Below are 27,094 nucleotides of genomic sequence, written 5' to 3'. Positions count from 1 at the left end.
GGGAAAGTATTACAATGGACTTCATTTTTTATTTGCCAAGATTAAAGTCAGGGAATGATAGGATTTGGATCATCATTCATAGATTCAGCAAGCAAGCTCATTTCATTCCGATTCGTAAAACCATAAAGGCAGATCATATGGCTAAGCTTTTCATGGCAAAGATCTTTAAGCATCATGGTATGCCTAAGTCCATTGTCAATGATCAAGATCCCAGAATGACCATTCTATTCTGGAGAGCTTTATTTGATAACATGGGGACGAATCTGAACTTTTCTTCTTCTTTCCATCCCCAGACAGATGGTCAAAGTGAAGAAGCAAATTCTACAGCATTGGATATGCTGAAATGCTACATGGGTGACCAAAGTTCAGACTGGGAAAAGTACCTACCATTGGTAGAGTTTGCTTACAATAATATAGTACACAGCTCTACACGGAAAGCCCCCTTTGAGGTCATCTATGGGAAGGTGATTCCGCCACCTATCCTGAGGACCAAGAACGAAATATTTGCAACTGATTAGTTTGTGAGAGACCTCCAGACAGCTTACAGCCAAGTCCGGACAGCAATTGAAAGGTCTCAAGCGAAGCATAAAAGAGCTGCAGATAAGCATAGGAGACAATTAGATCTCAAGGAAGGGGATTGGATACTTTTAAAGTTCGAGAAAGCTAGGCTCCGTAAGTTCAAAGGCAAACAGAAAGTGTATGCAAAGTTATCTCCTAGGTACTATGGCCCTTTTAGGGTTACAGAAAGAATAAATGAGGTTGCATACAGGTTAGCATTGCCAGAGCATTGGAGGATTCACAATGCATTCCATGTGAGTCTTCTAAAGAAATTTCAGGGGCCAGAGCCTACAGAAGCAATATCAAAGGATCCACCAGAAGTGGATGAGCTGGAGGAGGTTCTTCAGCCACAGCAGATCGTGTACCATACCGAAGGCCCTCAGGGCAAAGAATTTTATCGGTACCTTGTAAAATTTAAGAATGATACGGCATTGGATGCCAAGTGGATGACTGAAGACATGTTGTCCGATCATCCACAGCTTTTGGATGTTTACAAGGAAGCTTTTTAGTTAAGGGCAACTGAATAGAAGCCGAGGGGATGTCACCACAATGTAAATATCCTAAGTCAAAGTACAGTTCACCATTTATTTGATCATAATTAAAGAGTTTTTCCATCTGGGTTAATTATGGTCAAAATAGTTTTTCTATTGGTCAAAGAATTGACTACGGTCACAGATACTTAACTTCGGTCAAGTAAGCCTGATCTCGATCAAGATGACTTGGTTTATACCAAGAAGGTTAATTGCGGTTAACCAAGATGTGCCAACTTCGGTTGGAGAGACTTGACTATAATTAAGGCGCCTCGACCCTTGGTCAAAGCCCCTTAATTATGATCAAGAGCGTTGACTTCGGTCAACCAGAGAATAAATATATATTTTTATATTTGCTGTGTGTGCACATGTGTTCAGTGGGGACACCCACCATGACTAGAATTAGTCCACAGTGTGTTATTTGCATGCAAAGTGCTAACAATTAATGGGTACCATGGTGGTGCGCTTTAATTAATTGTTGCAACCTGCAGGTACTAGGAAGAGTTATTTTCCTAAGCGCAATGGAGCCTAACAAGAGTCTAGGAGGCGGTTCGCGTGACCAAGTGCTTTGAAGACTCCAGAGTTGCCCTTAGTGGCATGTAACTAGGAAAGTACTGAGAAATTGACAAGTGGCTTGTTGCCAAGAAAGAGAGCCTAAGAGCTCATGTAATATGGATTCACGTTTTGGAATTATGTATGAGCAGCTCTATGCTGAACTGTGTATTCGATTCCTCTCGAGAAATAAAATACCTTTGGGGGGGTCCAGCCCGACATGTTGTCCTGGGCCCTAGCTGTCTATAGAGAGAGAGAGAGAGAGAGAGAGAGAGAGCGCTTATGAGAGTGTTTTTGCAGTAGTTTATAAGCGAGAGGTTACAGGTGACTTCTTGAATGAGGTCATTATCCAGGGCTAAGCCCGCCTGAACCTATCGTCATGTGGGGGTAAGGCCGACAATGTGCCCCACCACTACTCTATCTTGAAGGCTTTGGATAGCTTTCTGCATCTATTAGGGAGCGGGAAATCCGGAAAGCTGATGGTGCCAAGGGAGCTGCCATGAGAGCCCCTCTGTCCAGACCAAGCAATTGCCTTTTGTATCCGAATCCTAGAGCTGAACAAAGAGGCTGCTACCTGCTAGCTTAGAGAAGAAAGGGGGAGGAAAATCAAAAGAGGAAAAAAGAAAGGGGAAGAAGGGGAAAAAAAAAGTCAAGGGGAGGAAAGGGGGGCGCCTGAAGAGCTTCTGGGCACCCTGGAAACCCCACAAGGCTGTCACAGAGAGAAAGGGGATCTGAGGGCTGAAGTCAGGCCTGAGAGGGGGGATCGTGGGCAGCAGGAGGGCAAAAAGTCCCCAAAGGGCTGGGGCCAGCTCGGAGTTAGTGGGGAAAGGGTGGAACACCCTGAGGGAAAACAGCCCAGAACAGGTTGTCGCGAACCCAAAACAGGCTACACCAAAGCCCGAAAGGGCTGGAAAGAAGGGAAAGCGGGGATGAGAAGGGGCGGAAGGAAGGTGAGCAGGTGGAAGAGGACAGGAGGCCGGCAGAAGGAGAGGGTGGAAGGAGGGCTGGCTAGCAGGGCGCAGCGAGCAGGGAGAAGTGTTGAGTAGGTTTGGAAATTGGAAACTACATTGCCCCAGTTGGGGCATGCTTAATCCAGCTGGGATTGGCAGTTGCAGCTACAGCTTTGCTTTCTGCTGTTTCAATTTCTCTATGACTGTAGACCGTCATTCTCATTAGGCTTCTTTGCTTTGGAGTGGCTGAAACTCTCCCCCAATTCAGTAGGGCTGCATGCCTGGAGTCTCATTTGGTGGTATTTGGTGGTAATACATACACTGGATCCCATTTCGGAAAGTTTTTTATACCCGGTCGGCTTCTACTCTGTATAACTGATTTGCTTAGCTACATGTGGATCTTTGTGCCCTATACTAATGCCAACTGGCATTCGCCATTGTTTTTTGCTCTATGAGGCAGGTATCCTCCTGTAGGTAGGGGGGAGGACTATTTTAACCTTCAGCCATTCTGTCGTATCCAATTTCTTGTACAGTACAAAACATCAAGTTTAGCCACATCTAATGCTCTTAATACAATATTCTTGGATTAGGAAATTCTCTGATCTTGTTTGCTTTTAGAAAGCATATCTCAGCTATAAGCTCTAAAGGATGTCTCATCAGAAAATCCAGAATTGCAAGAAACCAAGCTTACCTCATGAATTAAAATAGTCGCTCCACGTGAAGCATCCAAGAGTGCTTGGCAAGGCCTTGTATCGCCTGAATACACAAGTTTCCAACCTGATTGGGTATGGCTTCCCTCCTGGTACTGTTTTCCTTGAGCTTCCAATACAACTCCAAATGCATGAGGGCAGTGCACGACAGGGACACTAATAAGGTCTTTCAATCCAAGAGCACATAGCACACTCCTTAATTTCTCTCTTCCTGCAACATCAACATCCTGTTGAAAATGGAATCCTGGCTGTTTCCAAAAGCTCTGCATCTGACCCTTCATAACAATATCAGGCCTTCCTTCCGAGGGCAAAGAGATCAAGCCACCTTTTCTCGATTTCATACTAACTGTTCCTGCTACAACATATTCCTCTTTTTTGGTGTGCATTTCTTTGGCCTCGGACGTAGTTTGTCTGCAATCTAAGAACTCCATGTCTAGGTCTTCTACTTTTTCATATGCATCCAGAAACCTCTTCAGCTGCTTTGGTCCAATTACGAAAATAGGTTCGTGGACGGCTTTTCCCTTCATGAGCCGCCTGCGGCCAGAAAGTATCCGGGCAAGACCTGTGTGATGATCTGCGTGAATGTGAGATATCCAAATACATTTCAAGCCTATGAGCACATCGTCAGCACCTTTTGCACCATACCTGCAATGTCAAATGCACAGCACCCAAAACTGTCAATTTGGTCATGTTCTCATTTCAGTATACAACCATTTCTCCGGAAAGTGTACATACCGTCGTTTGAGCTGCGCATAAGTCCCCTCTCCACAGTCTAGAAGAATACCTCCACGTTTAAAAAGGTTAATATGTATGGCAGTTACATTACGGTGTTTAGACGGTTGAGAAGAGCCTGTACCCAGAAACACAACCTCCATTTCTTCCCGAGTCACGTTTTGCAAGCATTCAGGGAGCTCATTTTCATGACAAGGTGCTAATCCTGAAATAAAGTACCAGCACTCAATGCATCTGCAAGTTCAATCCTCCAAATTCAAGTCAGACGTTCTTTGCAAAAATGTTCACTGTATGTCCCTCTTACCTCCATCCACAAGGCCTGAAGTAAAAATCTTCCCCATATTTTGCTCTTTCCAAATCTGTGCAACATAGTCACGAGCTTCAAGTATTTCAGAGTGTTCACTCACCACTTTCTCCCGAGTTGGGGTGAACTCAAAAGCTTCTGGTACGTCGGAGCTATCTAGACCAAGTGCTGTAAGTGGCCGAAAGCGGAACTAGCCATATGCAACAATAAAATCAACAATCTCACAATCAAACTAGGGACATGGATATCATTTCCCCGGCCCAAAAGAATGACCCCCCGGCCCCCCAAAAAAAAAAGAAAAAGTGTTTCAAATTTGACCTTTTAAAACAAACATATCAACTCAAACAGACATGCTAAAAAGGGAGATTCGGAAGAGAGCACTCAAAACGAGGATCAATCAGGATATGTGAAACATAACATGAGAGATGTGCTTTGCTTTATCCCCGGGAGTACACAAGAGATGTGAATGTATTAGAGCTGAGTCATGCGTAATAAAATCACACGACAGAATAATCATTTAAGATCATGCCCATCATGATGAGCTTTAAATGCACTTGGACAAAAAGATTAACAAAAATCAAATCACAAGAAGTTTTGCTTCTAGTGGCTTCAATGTTCTCCTATCATGTTTCAAGCAACATAGGACTTCAATTTGTCATAGGGCAACACAGGCAACCTATCTCTCATGCAAGTTTGTGTGACCCATTAGGTGTGTTCATTTCAAGGCAACAAAGGGGACCCTACAATGCCTCACAATTTTTAGGCATGCCATAAGAGAGTCACATAAAACACAAGCTTAGCATTTTCCCTCTCTTAACAAAGACTGTGAGCCACCTCTCCTTTGTTGTTATGGCAAGTCAAGCCTATGGTGGCCACCCAGAGAGGTGACCACAACAGAAGGTGGGCCTTGGTAACTTTGGGTGAAGAGAAGTGGTTATTGCATCCGTATTAGAGCCACGATGTCACACCGTGAGCGGTCAAAGACTCTCTCCACGCAGGAGGAGGTAGAGTTGTCAGATGGCCACGAGGAAGAGCCTTATGCCAGTGGTGATGATGCACCAAATGCGGGACAGCATGTTCCCCTTGACTCTATGCATATAGCCCCTCAAGATGAGGAGTCGTCTGATGAGTCAGATGATTCACAGGCAGAAGCTCTCCATAAAGCGTGAGTGGCAGATACCATCGAAGCTTTGAATTTGCTCATGCAAAAAACCTTGCAGAAATTCTGCAAGCACATCCCAGAAGCAAGCGGGCAGCGAAGAAAAAGAAGACTCACATGCATGTATCTTTCAGTGGACAGCCACCAGAGGTGCCCTTGCATGGACCAGATATGCCTTTGCATGGATCTGGGATGGGAAATGCCCAACAGCCCACAAATTTGCAGCAAAATCCCTTGCAAGGGAATAATTTTCAGTTTGTGCATCAAGGACAGGAGTCCTACCCTCAGCTTGTGATGCAACCAGGTTATTTTGGCAGTGGATCAGTTTTTAGGCCATGGTGGGACAGCCCATGGGAGGAATCAATATGCCAGGCCCTCAGAATGCTCCATTTCAATCCGGCATGCAGCCGATACAACGGCCTATGATGGGAGGCATGATGCAGCCCGGGAGTGCAAATGTAATGTATGCCAACATGGGGATGCAGCCCGGAATGCAGACAAGGATGCATGGTATGCAGAGTGGTTCCTTGGGACCCCCACAAATGTTTGGTATGGGGCCCGGCGTGGGTAATCCCAGTATGGGAACTGGAACTAATGTACCCGAAATGATGCAGCCCCCATACTTGCAGCCACCAGTGTATGACAATCTGGCACCTAAGGGCAAACTAAAGGACTTCAAATAAGGTGGGGCAGCAATCAAGTTTGAGACTTTCAGTGGGATGCAGGACCGGTTGAAAGCTTTGATGTATTTGCAACAGTTTGATGCTGCGTACACCGAAGGTAACTTTACTAAGAGCTCAAAAATCAGAAAAGCCACCACTTTCTTTAAGGGTAATGCCCTTCAATGGTGGACTAATTTACTTTTGCAAGGAAAAGCTCCCACAACATGGGTTGAGTTTAAGCAGTTGTTTTCAGCGGCATGGCTGACCACCACGTTTGAAGTGGACATTATGACTCAGAGGCATCAGCTTAATGCAGAGGGTTGCAGAAATTTGGATGAATACAACAATAAATTTTGGGATGCCTTGTTACCTGTCAGTTCTTACCGTCAGGTTCCCTTTTATGAGCAGGTTGAGAAATATTGCTGTGGATTGCCTAAAGAGATAAGGGATTATTGCACAAAAACATAGGTGACAAATCTGTCCCAACTCATAGAGAATGCAAATACGGCATATGCTTTGATGTAAGGACAGATCATGGATTTAAAAACAGCTCGGGAAACAAGGGCAATGCCAGGGAAGATTTTAAAAAGGCTAAGTGGCTCGAAAAACCAGCAAAATCAGCTTTTGTTGCAGGCCAGAGGCGTGGACAGCCTTCATCACGACGTCGGTTGTCTCCCAAGGAGAAGCAGGCACTGTTTGAAGCCCAAAAGTGTTTTATTTGCAAGCAGGAAGGCCATAGAGCCCATGAATGCCCTCATCGGAAGAGGAAGTCCTTTGTAGAGGAAAAGCATGAGCATAAAGAGGAAAAGAAAGATGACACAAGGGGGAAAAAGCCAAAGCCGAGTGCTGGTCTGTTGCCAGATGTTATTGGAGGCACGCATGAATCGGAGAAAACAGAGTTATGCAAGCTTGGGGAAAGATCAAGGATCAATCATGTCTTATTTTCTTTGATCCGGGAGCCCGAGCGAATTTCATTTCACATGAGCTCGCAGTAAAGTTGGGTATACGTGCAGAAGATATGGGAGCTCAGTGTGAAGCAAACATGGCTAATCCCGAGTTGGTCACCCCTGTCACTCCGATCATCGGGAAGTTGCGGTTGCACATTCAGAACTATGTGGACGCAGAAGAGTTCTCTATTATGCCACTACTTGAGTGTGACGTTTTGTTGGGGATGCCATGGTGTTACCGAGTTGGAGGTGTGCTTGACACCAGAAACAAGAAGCTGACACTTACTTATCGGGGCAAGACCCATGTTCTTGATGTAAAACATAAGGGAGAGTCAGTCCCTCTTGTATCAGCTTCTGCTATTACAAATATAATAAAAAAGCATCTTTCAGCTTACTTGATTTTTGCAAAAGAGGGCTCTTTGAGTGAGGAAACCCAGTCTTTCAGAGCTGGATAAAAACAAGACAGATTTTCTTTTGCAATTTCAGGATTGTTTTTCTGATGCTTTGCCATTGCCACCTGAATTTGAACCCGGGTCGCCTGGGTGAAAGCCAGATATCCTAACCGGACTAGGCGACAATGGAACCACTGTAACCGGCCTTCAGAACCCCAAAGGGCGGTAAACCACAACTATCTCTGAACACAGCGTCAATTACAGCCACTTAGCTCCCAATTAATCACTCCACATCAAATAGCATAAAAGAAAGTACAGGTGGGGCTAGAATGCCCCTGCTCAATGATCACACAATGACAACGATTGGCCCCAAACACTTGGCGCCCCTTGAGGTATTTCTTTATTCTTCTTTAGTGAAAAGTAATTCCAAACTTACAATCAGGTTGCACCCTAAACTGTTCCCACTGGCTACCACTGTTCACCGGCCTACACTAGGCACACAATACATCAAACTATCAAACTGTGCATCCCAACTATTAGAGCAAGGCTCTGACCTCTACAACTTGGTCTCAGCCTGGGTTCACCCTCTGTAACTGGGTGATTGCAACACACCCAGGGAATCCCTTGGAGAATCTCAAAGCAAAGAACTAGACATCAATCCCACAATGAAAACAAAGAGAAACTGGGTTGGAAATCCGGGATTGCGCACCCACAGCACAGGCTGCAACCAAAAACATCTGCTCCTCACAAGAACAGGTCCCCAAGGTATCCAGAAACCCTAATTCGCAGCAAGAGAAACCAGCCTCGGGCTATGTGCAAGCATCAGACGCCTGCAATAGGGTCCGTACAAGCTGTACAGCTTCTCCGTACAGTCCATACACAGTCCCGCAGCCTGAAAAGGGGTCCGTACAGCAGCAGATATGCACCAGAAGGAGCTCCTGTTACGCTCTAGCCGAGGTAGCATGACCTCGGAAGAATCAGTCGACATTTCCCTTATAGGATCTATTTTTGTAATCTATGTGTTTGCGCTTTATGTAAATGATCGGGAGGGATTAATGTCAAGGTCCTAGGTGAGGGCTGATAGCACCAGACTAGATAGATCTGAGACCAGGGGCCTAGTGCAAAGAATGTGCCTAGGGGCAAGGAATTAAATGCATCCCAAGAGAGGGGTGAAATGTTGCATTAGAAAGGCCCTATATGGATGACATGTGGCATCTAGATCTATCTAGGGATTTGGGGTCTGTCAAAGCTTGAGAGAGAAGGGGAGAATAATGGGATTTACGTGAATTTGAGATAGCTCTCTCTCTCTCTCTCTCTCTTGCTGTGAAGCTTTGGCAGTTTGGCTGGGTGGAAGATTAAGGTGCTACTCCCGTGATCGGAACTAGAGACTAGGATAGTAAATAGTGGTAACAATTTGGTATCAGAGCGGAAGGTTGGATGGAGAGGAAGAATCGACGGACGGTAGTTGGTGACGACGAGGTCTGAGACAGTGCAGCGCTCACGTGGACCCACGAACGGGCTGTTGGAGCGATTCGACGAAGTTAATTTGTGAGATGTAGCGCAGGAATGTGGGGACCTACGAATTGGCGGGGTGCTGGATTACTTCAAGGGCAAGGATCCGTCTGAGGATCGCGTGAGCTGGTATCACCGGACCTGACGGAGCTTCTTTGAAAAGGAAGCGAACGAAGAAAATGGTGGAGAGCGACGCAGGATAAGCAGATGGGCGACGAGCTTTGTTAAAGCTACGTAATTGGAGCAGATTTGCCATTTTTACGCACGCGTCCGAAAGGGTGCCTAGGCACTCGAAGGATCGCCAGGCGTGGAGCGCAGACCCATGTCACGACGCCCTTCGTGGATTTAACGGAGACGTGGTGGCTGACGATTGGCTTCGGGTAACATTGGTGTGGGCATCGCTGAAGGCACGGCGCCGATCGGTGAATTACAGACTACAAAGGGTAGACTAAGCCCGTAGGTTGATAGCAGACCGTACGTGCAGGCTGCAAGCAGCAGGATTCGAATTCCAGGGGGCCTTCTATCTATTTTCCCCTTTGGTTTTGGATCAGAATTCATAGACCAGGAAGGCTCTTTGTCATTTCTGTCGATTCTATGTTTTTTTTCCTGGTTTGGTTTGCTGATACTCCGTTTGCGTGAAAAGTGACAAGTATGCATGAGAGTTTGATGCTGTAGCAGGGACAGATTGTGCAGATGCCTGTATACTTGAGTCTGAGTTAATTTGCAGGAATCTCCCTAGTATAGGGAAAAGCGAGATTCGGATATATGCCTGTGTCAAATACGTAATTAGTGTGCATGTCAGGTTGCAGGAATTCCCTAGTATAGGGAATTGTGTTCAGAGTGTCAGTTTGTGATTACAGTGTTCTAAGGGTGTTTTTTTTTTTTTTTTTTTTTTAAACCCCAAAACAAAACACCTACTGAACAAATGGAAGCAGAAGAAGGAGCTTCCAGGAGGGACCCTGGTGAATCAGGAGTCCGGCCGACCCAGCAGGGATCGCGCCCAGTAGCTCATACGTTATCTGGCAGGATTGCATTGCTGGAAGATGCCTTGCAACAGTTGTTAGCACAGCAGTTACAAGCCAATGCAGGGCAGTCCGAACTTAGGAGAGCACTCCAGAGTATGTCTGCCAGACCTTCTCGAGAGGAGAAGGAAAAGGCTCCGATGGAACCGGAGTCTAGTGTCCATACGGTCGAGCCTAGGAAGGCTAAAGTGCCAAATATTGCTAATTACAGACCGGAAAAGTATTCTGGTCGGATGAACGACCGTAGCTCCGATGTCATTGAGACCTGGCTACACAAATGGGACGAGGCGTTCGCCATTTGTGAGATCAGAAATGACATCAAAAAGATCCGCGAGGCCACCCATATGTTTAGTGAGGCGGCGGATCGGTGGTGGATTAAACAACAAAAAGACGGTATAGCATCCACTACCTGGGAGGGGTTTAAAAGAGAGTTCAGGAAACACTTCTTACCTCCTGACGAGGCATCCCGAGCTTGGGATCAATATAGGAACCTGCGTCAGAGAAATTTATCAGTGACAGAATACACTGATAAGTTTCGAGAGAGTGTAATGAAGGTTGACGAACCCCTGCCTCAATCAATCCAAGTGAAAGATTTCATATTTGGATTGAATGACCGAATAAAAATGGAAGTTCGGGCTAAGTACGCGAACACGCTAGATGATGCAATAGCTATAGCCTTGAACTACGAGGATGCCAAGGGCAGCAAGCCAAGTGGGTTTGCACAGGTCGGAACCCAGTATGGGTATCCGAAGAAATCTGGGTTTAAGAAGAAGTGGACTAGTAAAGGGAGTGGTTCGCAGCCAAGTGGTCAAGCCAAGCAGGCGAGACCGGCTGAAACTCCCAAACCAAGTACCACCATTGGAGTGAAGAGAAAAGTAACTCCAATGGCAGCCCGGGCTTGGTCTAAGTCTCCCTTGAACCCGGAACAAAGGGAAAAAGCGAGGAGGGAAGGCTTATGCTTTGGTTGCCTTCAACCTCATCAGTGGAGAGATTGTCCACGTAATAAAGATCGTCGGATGGCTGAGATGGTGATCTCAGAGTGCGACGTGGAGATGCAGGGAAGTCCCAGAGCGGAAGAGATGCAGATTCAGCTAGCGGGATCTTCTCAGAGGTTAGTACCTTGTTTGTTCTGTGTGTCTGTTACTAAGTTAGTGACGAGTGCACCTGATAACATCCTATCTAAGCCCGCAGCAACGGGGTATACAGCCTTCAATGATACGGAGTTAATCAAAATGAAAGGGCAAGTGGCCAGTCATGATGTCATTGTGTTGTTTGACTCAGCGTCAACTCACAATGTGATTAACTCCAAGCTCGTGAAGAGGCTGAAATTAAAGACAAGTCCATCTGACTATGCGTATACAGTCAGGATGGCTGATGGAAGTTCAACTGAAGTATGGGACCAAAGGGTTACCCAGTTGGAGCTTCAGATTCAGGACTATACTGAGAAGCTTGATTTTGAAATAACCAAGCTTGCTCATGCGGATATAGCCCTGGGAATGGCGTGGCATTCTAGGAAGAATCCAGCCATTGATTGGAAAAAGCACGTATATCAATTCAAGATGAATGATGTGCTTTATGTCTTGCGAGGTGAAAAAGATATACCTCAGGGACCGTTGGTTTCCGTGATGGAAATCAGAAAGGCTCAAGTAGAGTTTTTATACCTTTGCACAGCATCGGTAGAGTCAGTGGATGAGTCTTCGGCTAGCACTGATGTTATGCAAAGTGATGAGATGGCCAAGTTGGCTAACCTTATAACAGAGGAGTTCTCTGAATGCTTTAGGGATGAACTACCTTATGGGTTACCTCCAGAGCGGAAAGTTCAGCATAAGATTGAACTGATCCCGGGGGCAGAACCTGTAAATAGACCTCCCTATAGAATGAGTTTTACGGAAGAAGCGGAGGTGCGTAGACAACTGGAAGAATACCTCAAGCTGGGGCAGATTCAACCAAGTTTCTCACCTTTTGCTTCACCAGTGATATTAAAGAGGAAAAAGGATGATACGTTTCGCCTCTGTATAGATTACAGAGCATTGAATAATATCACTGTTAAGCACAGGTATCCGATGGCTCGGATTGATGATTTGCTAGATGCATTACATGGAGCCGTGATTTTCAGCAAGATAGATCTTAAGTGCGGCTATCATCAGATCCGGATTAGAGCCGAGGATGTGCATAAAACCGCTTTTAGAAGCAGGTTTGGTCATTATGAGTTTTTGGTAATGCCCTTCGGACTTACCAATGCTCCAGCGACCTTCGTCATGCTTATGAACGATTTACTACGTCCGTATATCGGAAAGTTTGTAGTACATTTTATTGACGATATCCTGATATTCAGTAAAAGTGTTACTGAGCATTGTGAACACTTAAGAGTAGTGTTCAGTACTTTGAGGAAAGCCAGTCTTTATGTAAATAAAAAGAAAACTATACTGTGTATGGTTAGGCTTGAGTATTTAGGGTTCATAATTACTCCACAGGGGGTAGAAATGGATCCGAAGAAAGTGGCTGCGATACTAACTTGGCCAATCCCTCAGAGTCTGACCGCGTTGCGATCATTCTTGGGATTTGTCCAGTTTTATAGAAGGCATATCAAAGGATATTCCGGAATAGTATCGCCCTTGACTGATCTGACCTCAGATAAAGTACCTTTTATTTGGGGACAGAATCAACAAGAAAGTTTTAACACCATAAAACAAGCTGTGGTCACAGGACCGGTGTTAAAAATAGTTGATCCCCAGAAACCGTTGTTCCTAGAAACCGATGCAAGTGGCATTGCGGTAGGAGCAGTCCTCCTTCAAGAGGGAAGGCCAGTAGCCTTTGAAAGCAAGAAGCTTTCTCCCTCTCAAAGGAATTGGCCAACTCATGAATTAGAGTTGTATGCTGTTATCCATGCTTTGAAAACATGGAGGCATTATTTGTATGGTTCACAGTTTTATGTGGATGTAGATCATGATACTCTGAAACATTTTTGTAAACAGCCTGACTTGAGGGGCCGCCAAGCTAGGTGGGCAGAGCTCATGCAGGAGTTTAATTTAACGATTCGGTACCGAAGAGGAAAAGACAATAAGGTAGCTGATGCGTTGTCTCGCATTATGCACAACCTGAGTTTCACGGTATTAGAGAGTGCTCTAATGACCGAGATCAGAGAAACTCAAAAGGTGGACGAGTTTGTCCAGAGCTTGTGGCCTAAAGCTCATGTGTTAAAACCCGGGGAAAATGAAAAGGATGACCTGGCATCCAGAAAAGGCCAAACTTATGCAAGATATACCATAAGGGATGGTATGCTAGTTAGAAATGGCAAGGTTGTAGTACCTGGTCAGAATGATCTCAGGCAGAGAGTCATTCGACAATGCCATGATAGCCCGTGTGCGGGACATCCAGGAGTCGAGAAGACCTATGATCTCGTGAAGCGAGATTTCTTTTGGCCAAAGATGAAAAAGCATATTCATGAATATGTGACACGGTGTTTCTCGTGTCAGGTAAGTAAGGCCAAGCGGGTAAAGCCACCCGGACTTTTACAGCCCTTGGAAATACCACTAAGCAAGTGGGAGAGCATTTCCATGGACTTTATTGTAGGGTTACCTGCAACACAAGGAGGGTATAATTCTATCCTTGTGGTGGTTGATCGTCTAACCAAGATGGCTCACTTCATTCCGACTAGAGAGTCTATTAGTGCCCCGCAAGTAGCGGAGTTGTTTATTAGACATATATTTCGTCTGCATGGATTGCCTAGATCCATAGTGTCAGACAGAGATGTCAGGTTTACTGGTCACTTTTGGACAGCGGTATTTGAGACACTGAGGACTGAGTTAGGAATGAGTAGTGGGGATCATCCTGAGACGGATGGTCAGACGGAGAGAGTCAACCAGACTTTAGAGGATATGCTGAGAGCATATGTGTCATTGAGGCAACATACATGGGACAAGTGGTTGCCATTGTTGGAGTTTGCCTACAATGATAGGAAACATTCATCTACTGGGTTCAGTCCGTTTGAGCTGAACTATGGTTATAGACCAGCCAATCCAACTATAGTTGGAGTACCTCAGAAAGTGCCTAGTGCCGCGAACTTTGTAGTTCAGATGCGGGAGATGCTAGCACTTGCGAGAGCTAACATCCGCCAGGCTATGGATAGAGCCAAGGTGTATGCGGATGAAAATCGGTCTATAAGAGTATTTGAAGAAGGAGAAAAAGTTTTTCTCAGAATTCCTTCGCACTCGAAGTCGTTGACTTCAGGAGAGTGTGCTAAGTTATCACCTCGATACTGTGGGCCGTGGTTAATTCTAAAGAGAATAGGCAGTGTAGCCTATAAATTAGAATTGCCACAGGGGTGTAAGGTGCACCCGGTTTTTCATGTTTCACGTTTAAAGAAATTTTTACATACTGGTGACTCACTAATCGAAGGTGTGGTTTTGTTTCAGGAGATAGAGGATATTGCAAGGCGCAAACCAACAAGAATCCTGGACCGAGGAACAATGCAAATACGAAATCGGAAGATACCCACGGTGTTGGTTGCATGGCATGGTCAGCCTCTATCCGAAGCTACCTGGGAATCCGTATATCAGTTGCGGAGAGTGTTCCCAGACTTTATCATCGAGGACGCTGATGTCTGAAGAGGGAAGGAATGTTACGCTCTAGCCGAGGTAGCATGACCTCGGAAGAATCAGTCGACATTTCCCTTATAGGATCTATTTTTGTAATCTATGTGTTTGCGCTTTATGTAAATGATCGGGAGGGATTAATGTCAAGGTCCTAGGTGAGGGCTGATAGCACCAGACTAGATAGATCTGAGACCAGGGGCCTAGTGCAAAGAATGTGCCTAGGGGCAAGGAATTAAATGCATCCCAAGAGAGGGGTGAAATGTTGCATTAGAAAGGCCCTACATGGATGACATGTGGCATCTAGATCTATCTAGGGATTTGGGGTCTGTCAAAGCTTGAGAGAGAAGGGGAGAATAATGGGATTTACGTGAATTTGAGATAGCTCTCTCTCTCTCTCTCTCTCTCTCTCTTGCTGTGAAGCTTTGGCAGTTTGGCTGGGTGGAAGATTAAGGTGCTACTCCCGTGATCGGAACTAGAGACTAGGATAGTAAATAGTGGTAACAGCTCCAGTAGATCGCAGTAGAGGCTCCTTGACTCAGGCTGCGTGCAACACGGCTGGGTGCAAGGAAACAGAGAAAAACAGCAGCAAAACAGCGACCAACAACCTTTGGAAGGTCTAGAGCAGCAAGAAGAAGAAGGAGAAGATGCAGAAGTGGGCAAATTCTAGAACAGGCCCTTGATTTGGATGCCATTTGCCCTAAAGGAGGGGAAAGGTGCTAAAAGTGGGGGAAAGATGCTAAAAGTGGAGCTGGTAGGTTGCATGCCTGCCACGTGGCACATTAATGCCCCTAACCCCCTGTACCAAGGAAACGTTGGTTTCCCTTTTGACACGTGGCACATTAATGCCCATACCCCCCTGTATCAAGGAAACGTTGGTTTCCTAGGGGCAACTTTTAAAGGCTCTAACCGGTACTATCTAAGAGCAACCTTTTAATCCTTTTTAACCCCTCTTCCCACATGAAACTTGGGAATCTATCTGGGGGCAAACTTCCTAGCTCCGTCACACCCCTCCGCGAGGTCAAAGTGAAGACATGCCTTGATTCTAACAATTAGGTCTAGCCAATGTGTCCAGTTAGATGTTAACATTAGGGATTTCAAAAACTCACCGCTCCTCTAGGCCAATCCCCCCATGGCCAAACTGGTTACAAACTTAAGTCATAGCTTATTTGCTTACAAAATTCACGTCCCCGTGACACTAGCTCCGTAAGCTACATTGCAGATTCACACTACATTTAAACTGACAACCAGAGTGCTTTGGTTATTACGCACAATCCATCTTTCATGCAAGTAACAAGCACGTAGAGGTTCACTATCGTTATGTTCAAGAGCAAGTATCAGCTAGAGACATATAGTTGTCCTATGTTCCGACACAGAATATCTTAGTAGATCTCTTCTACCGCAACCCAAGTTTGACGCTTTTCGGCAAGCTTTTCTTTTTTTTAACAAAGAAAGGAACCTTCTATTAATGCTTGAAAGATTTCATACAAGACAACAGCCCCGAAGGTGCTGAGTATGGAAAAAACCGAAAAAGGCTGAAAGAAAGAAACTGGCCTGTTCCAGAGAAACCCAGCTCACTGCCTAGGGGATCTCTGGAACTGGGGCTAGTAGCCAAGTGGGGGGCCTATACAGCCAGCAAATCCCTCGCGGAGTGAAGATGTAGAAAACTCCTACAGGCCAAGCCTTGCAGAAACGAGCAACTCTGGCAACTAGGGTAGCCAAGGGTGTGGCAGCCAGCAGGTCCAGCTGACGTGGCGTCCACACGTGCGATGATGACGTGGCAGCGCATGCAGCTGACGTGGCCTTGACACGTGGTAGGTGCTGATGTGGCAGGGCTGACAGGAAGCTGATGTGGCACTGACACGTGGCAGATAGCTGCTGATGTGGCAGCCAGCTGGACTGCTGAGATGGCAAACCAATGGTTAGACTAACCCTTGGTACAGTTAATCTGGCCTAACCAGACCAGTCTGGTTGGTGTAACTAGACTGTGACCAGTCTAGTTAGTCTAGTTGCAGACTAACCAGACCAGAACCAGTCAGTCTGGTTAGAGTAACCAGCCAGTTACTCCATCTGGTTACTGTCCCCCCAAAAAAAAAAAGGGACAGTTGCAGAGACTGTTTCTGCTAGCAGATTTCACCTACCTGTCAGACTTTTACTGTCAGAAACAGCAGAGATCAGAGGAAAAATCAGAGATTTGCAGAAAAAGAGAAAATGCATGCCTTTGTGTTCAGAAAAAGAGAATCAGATGCATTCTGAGTGCTTTCCGTAGCAGCCAGAAAAGGGGCAATATAGTTGTTGATGCCTTGGCAACTTTGTGGATATATGCCTTGAGCTGACAGCCCAGTACTGGCATAGATTGTGAATGCAAGACACCTCTTGTTGAGGTAAATTTTTTCTTTGAAAAGCAAAGGCAGCGTGCATCAGTTGCATACATAGTGTGTGTGTGAGAAACTTGCAGATCTCAGACAAGTTGTAAGAAAATGGCTCAATCGCCTATCCAGTGGGATTCACAAGATAGGGATGTACATCCAAGACAGAGAAGTATGCAGCAAACTCAGCAAGAATTTGAGCAGATGGTACGCACTCGTATACAAGAGATGGAAAATCTTAGAAAGGATCCAAGGGCTCAGCATTTGTTTCAAGCAGAAGCTATGCCTAATGCAGTATATGACGTGCCAATGCTAGAGGCACACTCTCGTGTACAGCCAGAGAAAGAGAGATCTCATAGGGGACGATCTCATAGCAGGAAGAGATCGAGGCATCATCACCAATCTCCTAGTCCATCACCGTCTACCTCGAGTTCGACTTCTGTATCTTCTTCTTTATCAGATAAACCATCAAGGAAAAGAAGGAAACACAAGAAGTCTAGGAAGAGAAAGTCTTCCAGAGAGACCAAGGAATACAAAGAGGGAGATAAATCTGTCAAGTTTATGACCTACAATGGACAGTATGGTCATACAGACAAAGCATTGCAGTTCATCAGGCATTTTGATGCTGCATTTGGTACAGAACGTTTTCATAATCCTCCAAGTTAAGAATGGTCAGTTTGCACTTAACCGCAACAGCTAGTGCATGGTGGAGTGCACAGACCACAGATGGGTCAGCCCCAAAGAAGTGGAAGGACTTCAAGAAAGCCTTCTACCAACAGTTTATGCCTAAACAGTTTAGAGACCATGTTCTTCAAGATTGGGACAGTTTGCATATGGATGCAGGAGATACAGTGGATGTGTATAACCAAAAGTTTTGGAGGTTGCACCTTTCAAAAAGATCTCCAAAGGAACCCAAATGAGAAAGTATAGAGCAAGTCTCACTCCAAGAATTCAGGCAGTAGTAAATGCTTTGGGGGCAAAGAACATTCAAGACCTTAAGCATTCAGCTTCAGTAGCTAGTCTTGTGCCCTTACAAGATCCATCTACAGTACTATCCTTGCATATAGGACGTGCTCAAAGAAAGAAAACTGATTTTTCAAAATCAGAAAAGAAAGAGTATCCCAAGGTTGAAAAGAAAGGGTTTCAGCCTCAGAAGCCGAGGGGTACGCGATTTTCAAAGACTTATAAAGGCAAATCTCCATTCACCCCTGAACAGATAGCTGAATTCCGTAGAGATGGGAAATGCTTCAAGTGCAACAAAGAGGGGCATGTGGCTGCCCAGTGCCTAGAAAAGCCTTCAACTTCGAAGGGAAAAGAGGCAGAGAAGCCACGGGGACCGCAAAAGCCAATGGCAGGAGGAATTCTTGACATACTGGGTCATGTTTCAAACCCAGAAGAACGAGAATTGCTGCTATCATGGGGCAAAGTCAAAGACCAGCAAGCGCTAATTTTATTTGATCCAGGGGCTACTGATAATTTCATATCAGAGGACCTAGCCCTGAGGCTGGGAATAAAAATGGAGGAGTTGGGCATGGCTTTGGATGCCGATCAGATATTCTGTGGGAATCCTGTGCCAATCACTCCCTTGATAGGGAAGCTCCGTCTTCATGTACAGAGTTATGTAAATCAGGAAGACTTCTTCATTTCTCCACTCAAACATCATGATGTAGTCTTGAAAATGCCTTGGTTTCATCGCAAGGCAGTGAAGTTGACTCTTCCTGAAAGAGTGCTGGAGTTTGTGCATAGGAGGAAAAACCAACGTTTAGTTGCCAGAAATAAAGGGGAGACTATCCCCATTGTATCTGATGTTACATGTGGTAAAGTAATAAAGTCTGCAATTTCCAAGTACATGGTTTTTGTAAAGGAAAAAGAGAATGATATGCATGCTGAAATGAATGATGTAGACAAAGATAAGTTTCCGTTTCTTGTAAACTTTAAAGATTGCTTTTCCGATGCTTTGCCAGGGGAGTTACCCCCAGAGAGATCAGAAGATCATCAGATAGAGTTAATGCCTGGTAGCGAGCCACCCAATAGGCCCCCATACAGAGTTAGTGCAACTCAGTGAGAAGAGATTATGGCTCAGGTACAGGACTTGCTGTCCAAAGGGTTGATTCAGCCCAGCTCGTCTATTCTGTACAGAAGAAAGATGGCTCATTCCGTATGTGCGTCGATTACCGCGCACTGAACAAAATGACCATCAAGAATAGATTCCCTATTCTGCCCATTGATGATGTGCTGGATCAGTTAAATGGAGCTTCAGTTTTCAGCAGGATAGACTTAAAGAGTGACTATCACCAAGTGAGGATACAACCTCAGGATGTGCACAAGACAGCGTTCTACACTACTTTTGGGTTGTATGAATACTTAGTGATGCCTTTTGAAACCGGCCTCCAATCACTCAGAGAGCAGTGGAACTAAACCTTTAATCACTTCAGCACTTATTTACAGCTCACAAAGCATATATCACAACCATTAACCATTGCATGATCACCATTTGGCATTTACCCATTTGTTCACAAACAAAACCACTGAAAAAGGGATGGAGGCTAGAATGCCCCTACTCAACAGACATAGACAAATGCACCCGATTGGCCCCAAACAACGTGGCGCCCCTTTCGGTATTTCTTTATATTTCACAGTGAAATGATTACAAGTTGCATCTGGGAGACCTTCCCTGCACCTGAGCACGCAGCCCCAATTCACTAAGCCTTCGCAAGGCTTTCAAGCATATAACACCATCACATAAGTGCACTTAACCCGTAGGCTCAACCCAAAGGCATTCTCTTTTCCGAGTGCAATTCCATTGGCTGTCCAGATGCAATCACACTGCACCCCAGTTGCACTCTCTTTGAGTGGTTTCTAGATGGCATTCACAAAGCTTTTCAAAGCTCCAAAATAAAATCAGCAAAGTACCCAACCAAAGAATGACTCATGTAGCACTGCCTGGGCACCAAGCCCTGAAAACTCCAACCAAGTCCTCAATCGCCAAGAGGACATAGTAGCCAATGCCCAATTGCATTCTCAGCCAAAGAGGAGTGCAAAGGCATGAAGAAAGAGCATTTACAAGAGCCGACCAGCAAGAATTCCACTGAAAAATGCGAAAAGAAGCACTTATGTCGCAAGGAAGTGGGAGTTCTTGGGCTCAAAAGAAGCGTGCTTCAGAGAGGAATGCATTGAGAAGGTTTTGGAGAAGTTTCATCGCCGGAAAGTCCTCCAAAACTGAGAAAAACCAGTCAACCAGCACGTCGGACCACTCGAAATTCAACAGAAAGCTGTAGCTTTGCAAGAGGAGAGGCCCAAGAGGCGGTAGAAGAAAAAAGGTCCAGAAAAAGCCACTTTTGCAAATTCGACCAGCAAAAGAAGTGCTCAGCTCTGCCCGTTCTACCAAATGCACGGAGGGAAAAGCATATCACTACGAAGGGGAGGCAGAGGGGAAGCCATCGGGCCAAACGGAAGTCGAGGAATCCAGACGGGTGAGGAGTTATGAAGAAAAACGGAATTCAGCTGAAGGAGGCTGAAAAACCAGTCCAAAATCTCAACAAAGGGAGAAGATGAGAGAGAAAACCACACGTGAAGTTTAGAAGGCCCAGGAAGGTCCAGGAATGGCAAAGGAGCATGTAGAAGGCACTAGAGCCACCTGGAACTCTAGGGGGGCCACTGAAGGTACATGGCCCTCTAGGGGGCCCATTAAAAATGCCACATCATCATTTCCCAACAACCACTCTTTTAATTCCTTGGAATGCCTTTGGGCCTAGGGATTAATTACGCTTATGTGCTAGGCACCATGCCGCATTTAATTACACATTATTAAGCCCACGCTTGGACTTTTAAAACCAAAGTTGTCACGGTCTTGTAGTACATTAAAGTACTTAGAATTTCACGCCCCCGTGACATACCCCTCTCTTGAAACAGGAAACCACAGTTTGCTGCCCTAAAACACAGGAGCGAGCATGAAATATAGCATAAAAGAGTATACAAGAAAGCCGCAGCTATAGCATACAGAGACAGTGAAAATATGGCTAGGAGAGGCATGCATCCATCCATATATACTGCTCAAAATCTATGTGATCCTCGGCGATCAATAGTCAAGATGCATCAATATCATGAAGTCTCACAACAGAAATACTGTCAGCTCAGTATCTCGGATAAAACATACAGTGTCATCAAGCGACCTCATGAAATCATAGTGAGCCCGTCTGTACTGAGGGAGTGGAGGTGCTACCCCCCTGTCGAACATCAAGTAATGCTCCAAACGCTCGCTCTGCTGAACTACCTGTGGGAGACGGACCGCAGTCGGCTCTAATTGGAAAGCATCAAGGTAAAGCTGCAATATCCCAGGTGAATCTGCCAGTTCACCTTCCTCCATCCATTTCGCATCAACAAGTGATGGGTAATTTTGAAATTTTACCAAGTAGCGACGGATAACTTTACCCTTGAGCTTTCTATCTCTGTGTGCCAGAATCTGCTCTGGGACCAGAAGTTCATCCTGTTCTTCCACTTCAGGCTGCACCTCATCAGGTACATCCTCAGGAATATCTCCATGATATTGCTTTAATAAGCTCACATGAAAGGCATTATGTATCTTCCAATGCGGAGGTAACTTCAGCCTGTAAGCTACCTCGTTTATCTTTTCAGAAACCTGGAAAGGATCATAGTAACGCATGTTCAGCTTTGTGTACAACCTTTCCTTGCCTTTCTTATTTTTCAGCCTTGCCTTCTGAAAACGCAGCAAAACCCAATCACCTTCTGTGAATACCAATTCCCTGCGGTGCTTATCTGCTGCTCTTTTCTGCTTGTCTTGACTTCTTTGCAAGGCATATTTGATCTTCTTGTAAGCCTCTTCAAGGCTTTCCACAAAACGATCAGCATCGAAGATTTTCTCTTTTGTATGCAAAATGGGAGGTATCTTCCTGGCACCTTCCACTATTTCAAAAGGTGCTTTACCTGTGGATGTGTGCACCGTATTATTGTAAGCATATTCCAGCAAAGGCAAATAATGCTCCCATTTGCTTTTGTGGTCTAAGACATAGCATTTAAACATATCCAAGATGGTAGAGTTTTCCTGCTCCGATTGTCCATCAGACTGAGGGTGAAAAGATGACGAAAAATTCAGCGTAGTGCCCATATTTTCAAACAGTCCTCTCCAAAAGAGGCTGGTCATCCTCGGATCTCTATCACTGATTATGGATTCAGGCATCCCATGATACTTGAAGACATGCTGCAAAAACAATTTGGCCATTTGATCTGCTGTAATTTTCTTTCTTACTGGCACAAAGTGGGTTGTTTGCTAAACCTGCAAACTATTGTCCACAATCCATCATGTCCAGTAGGAGTACGTGGAAGATCAAACACAAAATCCATAGCTATGCTTTGCCATGGTCTATCCGGAATTGGCAAAGGGTGTAACAACCCAGGTGCCTTCTACTTGTCAAACTTTACTTTCTGACAAACCATGCATGTTCTCACATATTCTTCCACATCTTTCCTCAAAGATGGCCAATAAAAGTATTGCTCCACTGCTTTAATTGTTGCTGTAATTCCCCTATGTCCTGCATATGGAGGAGCATGACTTTCCATTATGACTTTCTGTCGCATCTGATCAGTGACACAGAGTCGTCCATGCATCAAAATGAAACCCTCTTTCAACATATAGTGATCATGCCTTTGACCATCAGAAAGCTGTTCATAAATAGTTGAAAAATCAGCATCATTAACATACTGATCTTTCATCATATCTAACACATTGTTGTAAGCAATGCTCACTGCTGAAACATTGGGTTTCTTAGAGACTGTTTCAGGCTGTGGTTTCCTGGAAAGTGCATCAGCCACGACATTTTTGTTACCCGGCACATGTACAATTTGAAAATGAAACATTGAGAGGAAGTTAGCCCATCTCATGTTCTTTTCAGATAATTTTCTCTGCGTGAGAAAATATCTAAGTGACTGATGATCAGTTTGCACATAAAAATCAGCTCCAAGAAGGTAATGTTTCCATGTGGTCAAAGCATGTATCACTGCTAACATTTCCTTCTCGTATGTCTGCAAGTACAATTCAGCATCTTTGAGAACTCTACTCTCATATGCAACCACTCTGCCATCCTGCATCAAAGTGCCTCCTATGCTGTTCCCACATGCATCACAAGTTACAGCGAAGGGTTTTGCAAGATCTGGCAAGATAATAACGGGTTCAGAACACAATTTTTGCTTCAGCTCTTCAAAAGCTGCATTTTCCTTTGGTCCCCACCGAAATAGTACAGCTTTCTTTTGTAAAGCATGCAAGGGAAAAGCAATTTCTGCAAAGTACTTTATAAACCTCCGATAGTATGAACACAACCCAAGAAAGCTTCTGACTTCATGCAGATTTTTCAAAATTGGCCAACTCCATATGGCCTCAACTTTTGCAGGATCCATCTTGACTCCATCCTTTGACACTATATGACCGAGAAAATGAATCTCATGCATAAAGAACTCACTTTTCTTGGTGTTTATTAATAGCTTGTGTCTTTTCAACTCTTGAAACACAATAGTGAGGTGTTTCCTGTGCTCCTGCTCATTTTTAGAGAACACAATGATGTCATCGAAGAAAGTGCCCACAAACTTTCTGTGTGCTCTAAAAATTCTGTCCATCATTCTATTGAAAGTGGCAGGTGCATTAGTCAAACCAAAAGGCATCACAAGGAACTCATATAAGCCAAATGAAGTGCGGAAGGCAGTCTTGTAGACATCTTCAGGCCGTATCCTTATCTGATGGTATCCACTTTTAAGGTCAATACGACTGAACATTGAGGAACCTTCCAACCGATCCAATATATCATCAATGCGTGGAATTGGAAAACGGTTCTTAATTGTGACTTTATTCAAAGCCCTATAATCAATACACATTCTCCAACTGCCATCCTTCTTTTGCACAAGCAACACAGGGGAACCATAAGGAGAATTACTTGGCTGTATTAATTCCTTTTCCAAGAGTTCCTTCACTTGTGACATTATCTCTTTCTGTTGTGCCTTACTGACACGATAGGGAGGTATATTAGGCGGTGAGCTTCCTGGAATTATATCAATTTGATGATCCTCGGGCCTCTTGGGAGGTAATTCTTGAGGAAGTGCATCTGAGAAACAATGCATCTGAGAAACAATCCTGAAAATCTGAAATAAAAGCAGCCCTTTCTCTATCTAAAGCAGAAAGAGTAGAGCCTTCTTGAACTGGTTGGCTGTCCTCTTTGACAAAAATCAAGTACGCTGAAATATGACGCTTTATTACATTGGAAATACAAGAAGCTGAAACTATAGGGATAGACTCCCCTTTCAACTTTACATCAAGTACATGATTTTTGCCTCCATGAGTTAAAGAAATCTTCTTGTTTCTCATCTGCACATCAGCCCCCACCCTGTACATCCAAGGCATCCCAAGCAAAGCATCACACTCTGGCAAAGGCATAATGTAGAAGTCCTCTGCATCCTGATATCCCTGGATATGCATCCTCAACTTGCCAATGATAGGAGTGACAGGTGTGTTGAGTTCAGGGTTGGCCATATCACACATGCCGGCGGATGGCCCCATTTCCCCAGACTCGATGCCAAGCCTTCCTGCCATATCAGGAGTTATGAAATTTGCCTTTGCCCCAAAATCAAAGAAAAACAAACAATTCTGATTTTTTATTTTTCCCCATGCTCTGCACATCTCAGTCTTTTTCATTTCCTCTTCATCATGTGCATGTGGCAAACTCCCAATCACATCTGGAAGAAGTCCTGCAGAAGGTTTAGGCTTTTTGCCCTTCCGATCAGCCTGTTTATCACCATTCTTATCATCATCTGACCTGTCTCTTTTCTTGAATGGGCAATCATAAGAGCGGTGTCCCTCTCCTTTGCATATAAAACATTTGTTTTGCTCCATGAGTGACTTTTTCTCTTCATCAGATAACTTGGTACGGGGCTGTTTATTAGGCTGTCCACGCCTTTGACCAGCTTTGAATTGGGCTTTCCTCCCTTTTGAAACGGTCGTTTGCCATAATTTTTATTTTCAGATTTGATGTCCTTATCCTGGTGTTTGGCAGCCCGTTTGTTGTCTTCTTTCTTGCTGTCCATAAAGCCCAAATTCTTCTCCTGCATCCATGCATATGGTGTCCTTGCATTCTCAATTAATTGAGTCATAGAACCCACCTTGGTTTTGATGCAATAATCACGTAGCTCACTAGGCAATCCACAACAGTACCTCTCTATTTGCTCTTTCAAAGAAACATGCCTGTAAGAGCTCAATGGCAGCAAAACATCCCAAAACCTCTGGGTGTAATCATCAAGATTCTTGCAAAGTTTGTATGACAAGTCATGCCAGTGTGAAAGTACTTCAACTTCAAAAGTTGGAGTAAGCCAAGTAGAAGAGAACACTTGCTTAAATTCCAGCCAAGTAGCAGGTGCATCTCCATGAAGCATAAGGTTAGTGTACCACTTAAGTGCATTGCCTTTCAAAAATGTGGCAACCTTCCTCATCTTGGATGCTTCTGTAAACAAACCCCCAAGAAATGCAGCATCAAACTGTTGAAGGAATGTGAGGGCTTTGTACCTGTCCTGTACTCCATTATATGTATCAAACTTGACATGAGAACCACCATCCTTAAATTCTTTATATACATTTGATATTGGCTGTCCCAAAGATGGCTGTATATTTGCAGCATTCCCTTCACTAGGGAGAGCCATGCTTGGCTGAACATTAGGCATGGGAGCATATGCTGTGGCTTGCATGCCTGGCTGCATTCCCACATTGTCAGACATGGCTTGCTTTCTATGCCCAATTGGCGGTGAAATCAACATAGCATCAAAGATAGAATCTGTGCCAAAATATTCAGGTTGCTGCCTCAAATATGGCTGAGGTGGTTGAGCCACATTTATGGACTGCACATTATTATTTTGAGGAGTAGAAATACCCAAACCAAGGCCTTGTGCTGGCTGCTCATACTCTTGCACTGGATGTACTTTTTGTACCTCTTTCTCAAGTGCTCTTTTGGGCGATTCCTCTCTCTTGGAAGTCACTTTCTGAGTCATTTTTGATGGCTGTCCCTCATGGGAAACCGATGCATGAGTGTGCGGTCCGCCATGAGAAGCTGATGCATGTGTGTACTCACTCTTTCCGTGCTTGTGCTTTCTTGATTTCTTCTTCTTCTTGGCATTTGTTTGCACAATCTAAGCCAAATTTTGAGCCAGCTGAGTCAAAGCAGTCACTGCACTTGCAAGCTGTGCATTCAACATAGTAGCATCATCTGACTCACTGCTAGAACTAGTATCACCGTTGAGCTCAGTTGTAGCTTCATGTGTGGCCTACTCAAAAGGCATTTGTTGTGCTTCCTGCAGCTGTACACTAGCTGGATCATTAAGGCTTTCCTGCCTTCTCCTTTGAGGAGTTGTGGACCTCTCTTGCTCATGGGTACTCACCATGTTTATGGTTGTAATATTCAGCTGTCAAAAAGTGCAGCAAAGATATCCTTCCACCAAACTACCGAGGCCCACCTCTTGAGAAAGAGTGTGTGGTATCCCGGCAATGGAACCAATGAAACGGCCTCTAATCACTCAGAGGGCAGTGGAACTAAACCTTTAATCACTTCAGCACTTATTTACAGCTCACAAAGCATATATCACAACCATTAACCATTGCATGATCACCATTTGGCATATACCCATTTGTTCACAAACAAAACCACTTAAAAAGGGATGGAGGCTAGAATGCCCCTGCTCAACAGACATAGACAAATGCACCCGATTGGCCCCAAACACCGTGGCGCCCCTTTCGGTATTTCTTTATATTTCACAGTGAAATGATTACAAGTTGCATCTGGGAGACCTTCCCTGCAACTGAGCACGCAGCCCCAATTCACTAAGCCTTCGCAAGGCTTTCAAGCATATAACACCATCACATAAGTGCACTTAACCCGTAGGCTCAACCCAAAGGCATTCTCTTTTCCGAGTGCAATTCCATTGGCTGTCCAGATGCAATCACACACTGCACCCCAGCTGCACTCTCTTTGAGTGGTTTCCAGATGGCATTCACAAAGCTTTTCAAAGCTCCAAAATAAAATCAGCAAAGTACCCAACCAAAGAATGACTCATGTAGC

General features: G+C 44.8%; 1 protein-coding gene and 1 pseudogene across 1 annotated transcript in view; one reads left to right on the top strand and one right to left on the bottom strand.

The window, feature by feature from the left end:
- Positions 1 to 27,094, bottom strand: part of LOC147892730 (uncharacterized) — a 130,263-nt gene that overhangs the window by 32,551 nt on the left and 70,618 nt on the right. Inside the window, exons 10-12 of the mRNA XM_087386883.1 lie at positions 4,337 to 4,526; positions 4,036 to 4,237; positions 3,282 to 3,945 (exon numbers count right to left, since the gene is read on the bottom strand). Coding sequence (XP_087243009.1) covers positions 3,282 to 3,945; positions 4,036 to 4,237; positions 4,337 to 4,526 — 1,056 coding nt within the window. The remainder of the gene's footprint in view (positions 1 to 3,281; positions 3,946 to 4,035; positions 4,238 to 4,336; positions 4,527 to 27,094) is intronic.
- LOC147892732 (uncharacterized) lies at positions 5,831 to 7,559 on the top strand (annotated as a pseudogene).

Source organism: Dipteris shenzhenensis, chromosome 16 (assembly GCF_047967505.1).
Source record: "Dipteris shenzhenensis isolate YYH24624 ecotype China chromosome 16, Dip_SZ_1.0, whole genome shotgun sequence".
NCBI lineage: Eukaryota > Viridiplantae > Streptophyta > Polypodiopsida > Gleicheniales > Dipteridaceae > Dipteris > Dipteris shenzhenensis.
The sequence above is the reverse complement of the archived record's forward strand: the minus strand, read 5'-3'. Positions and strand labels throughout refer to the sequence as shown.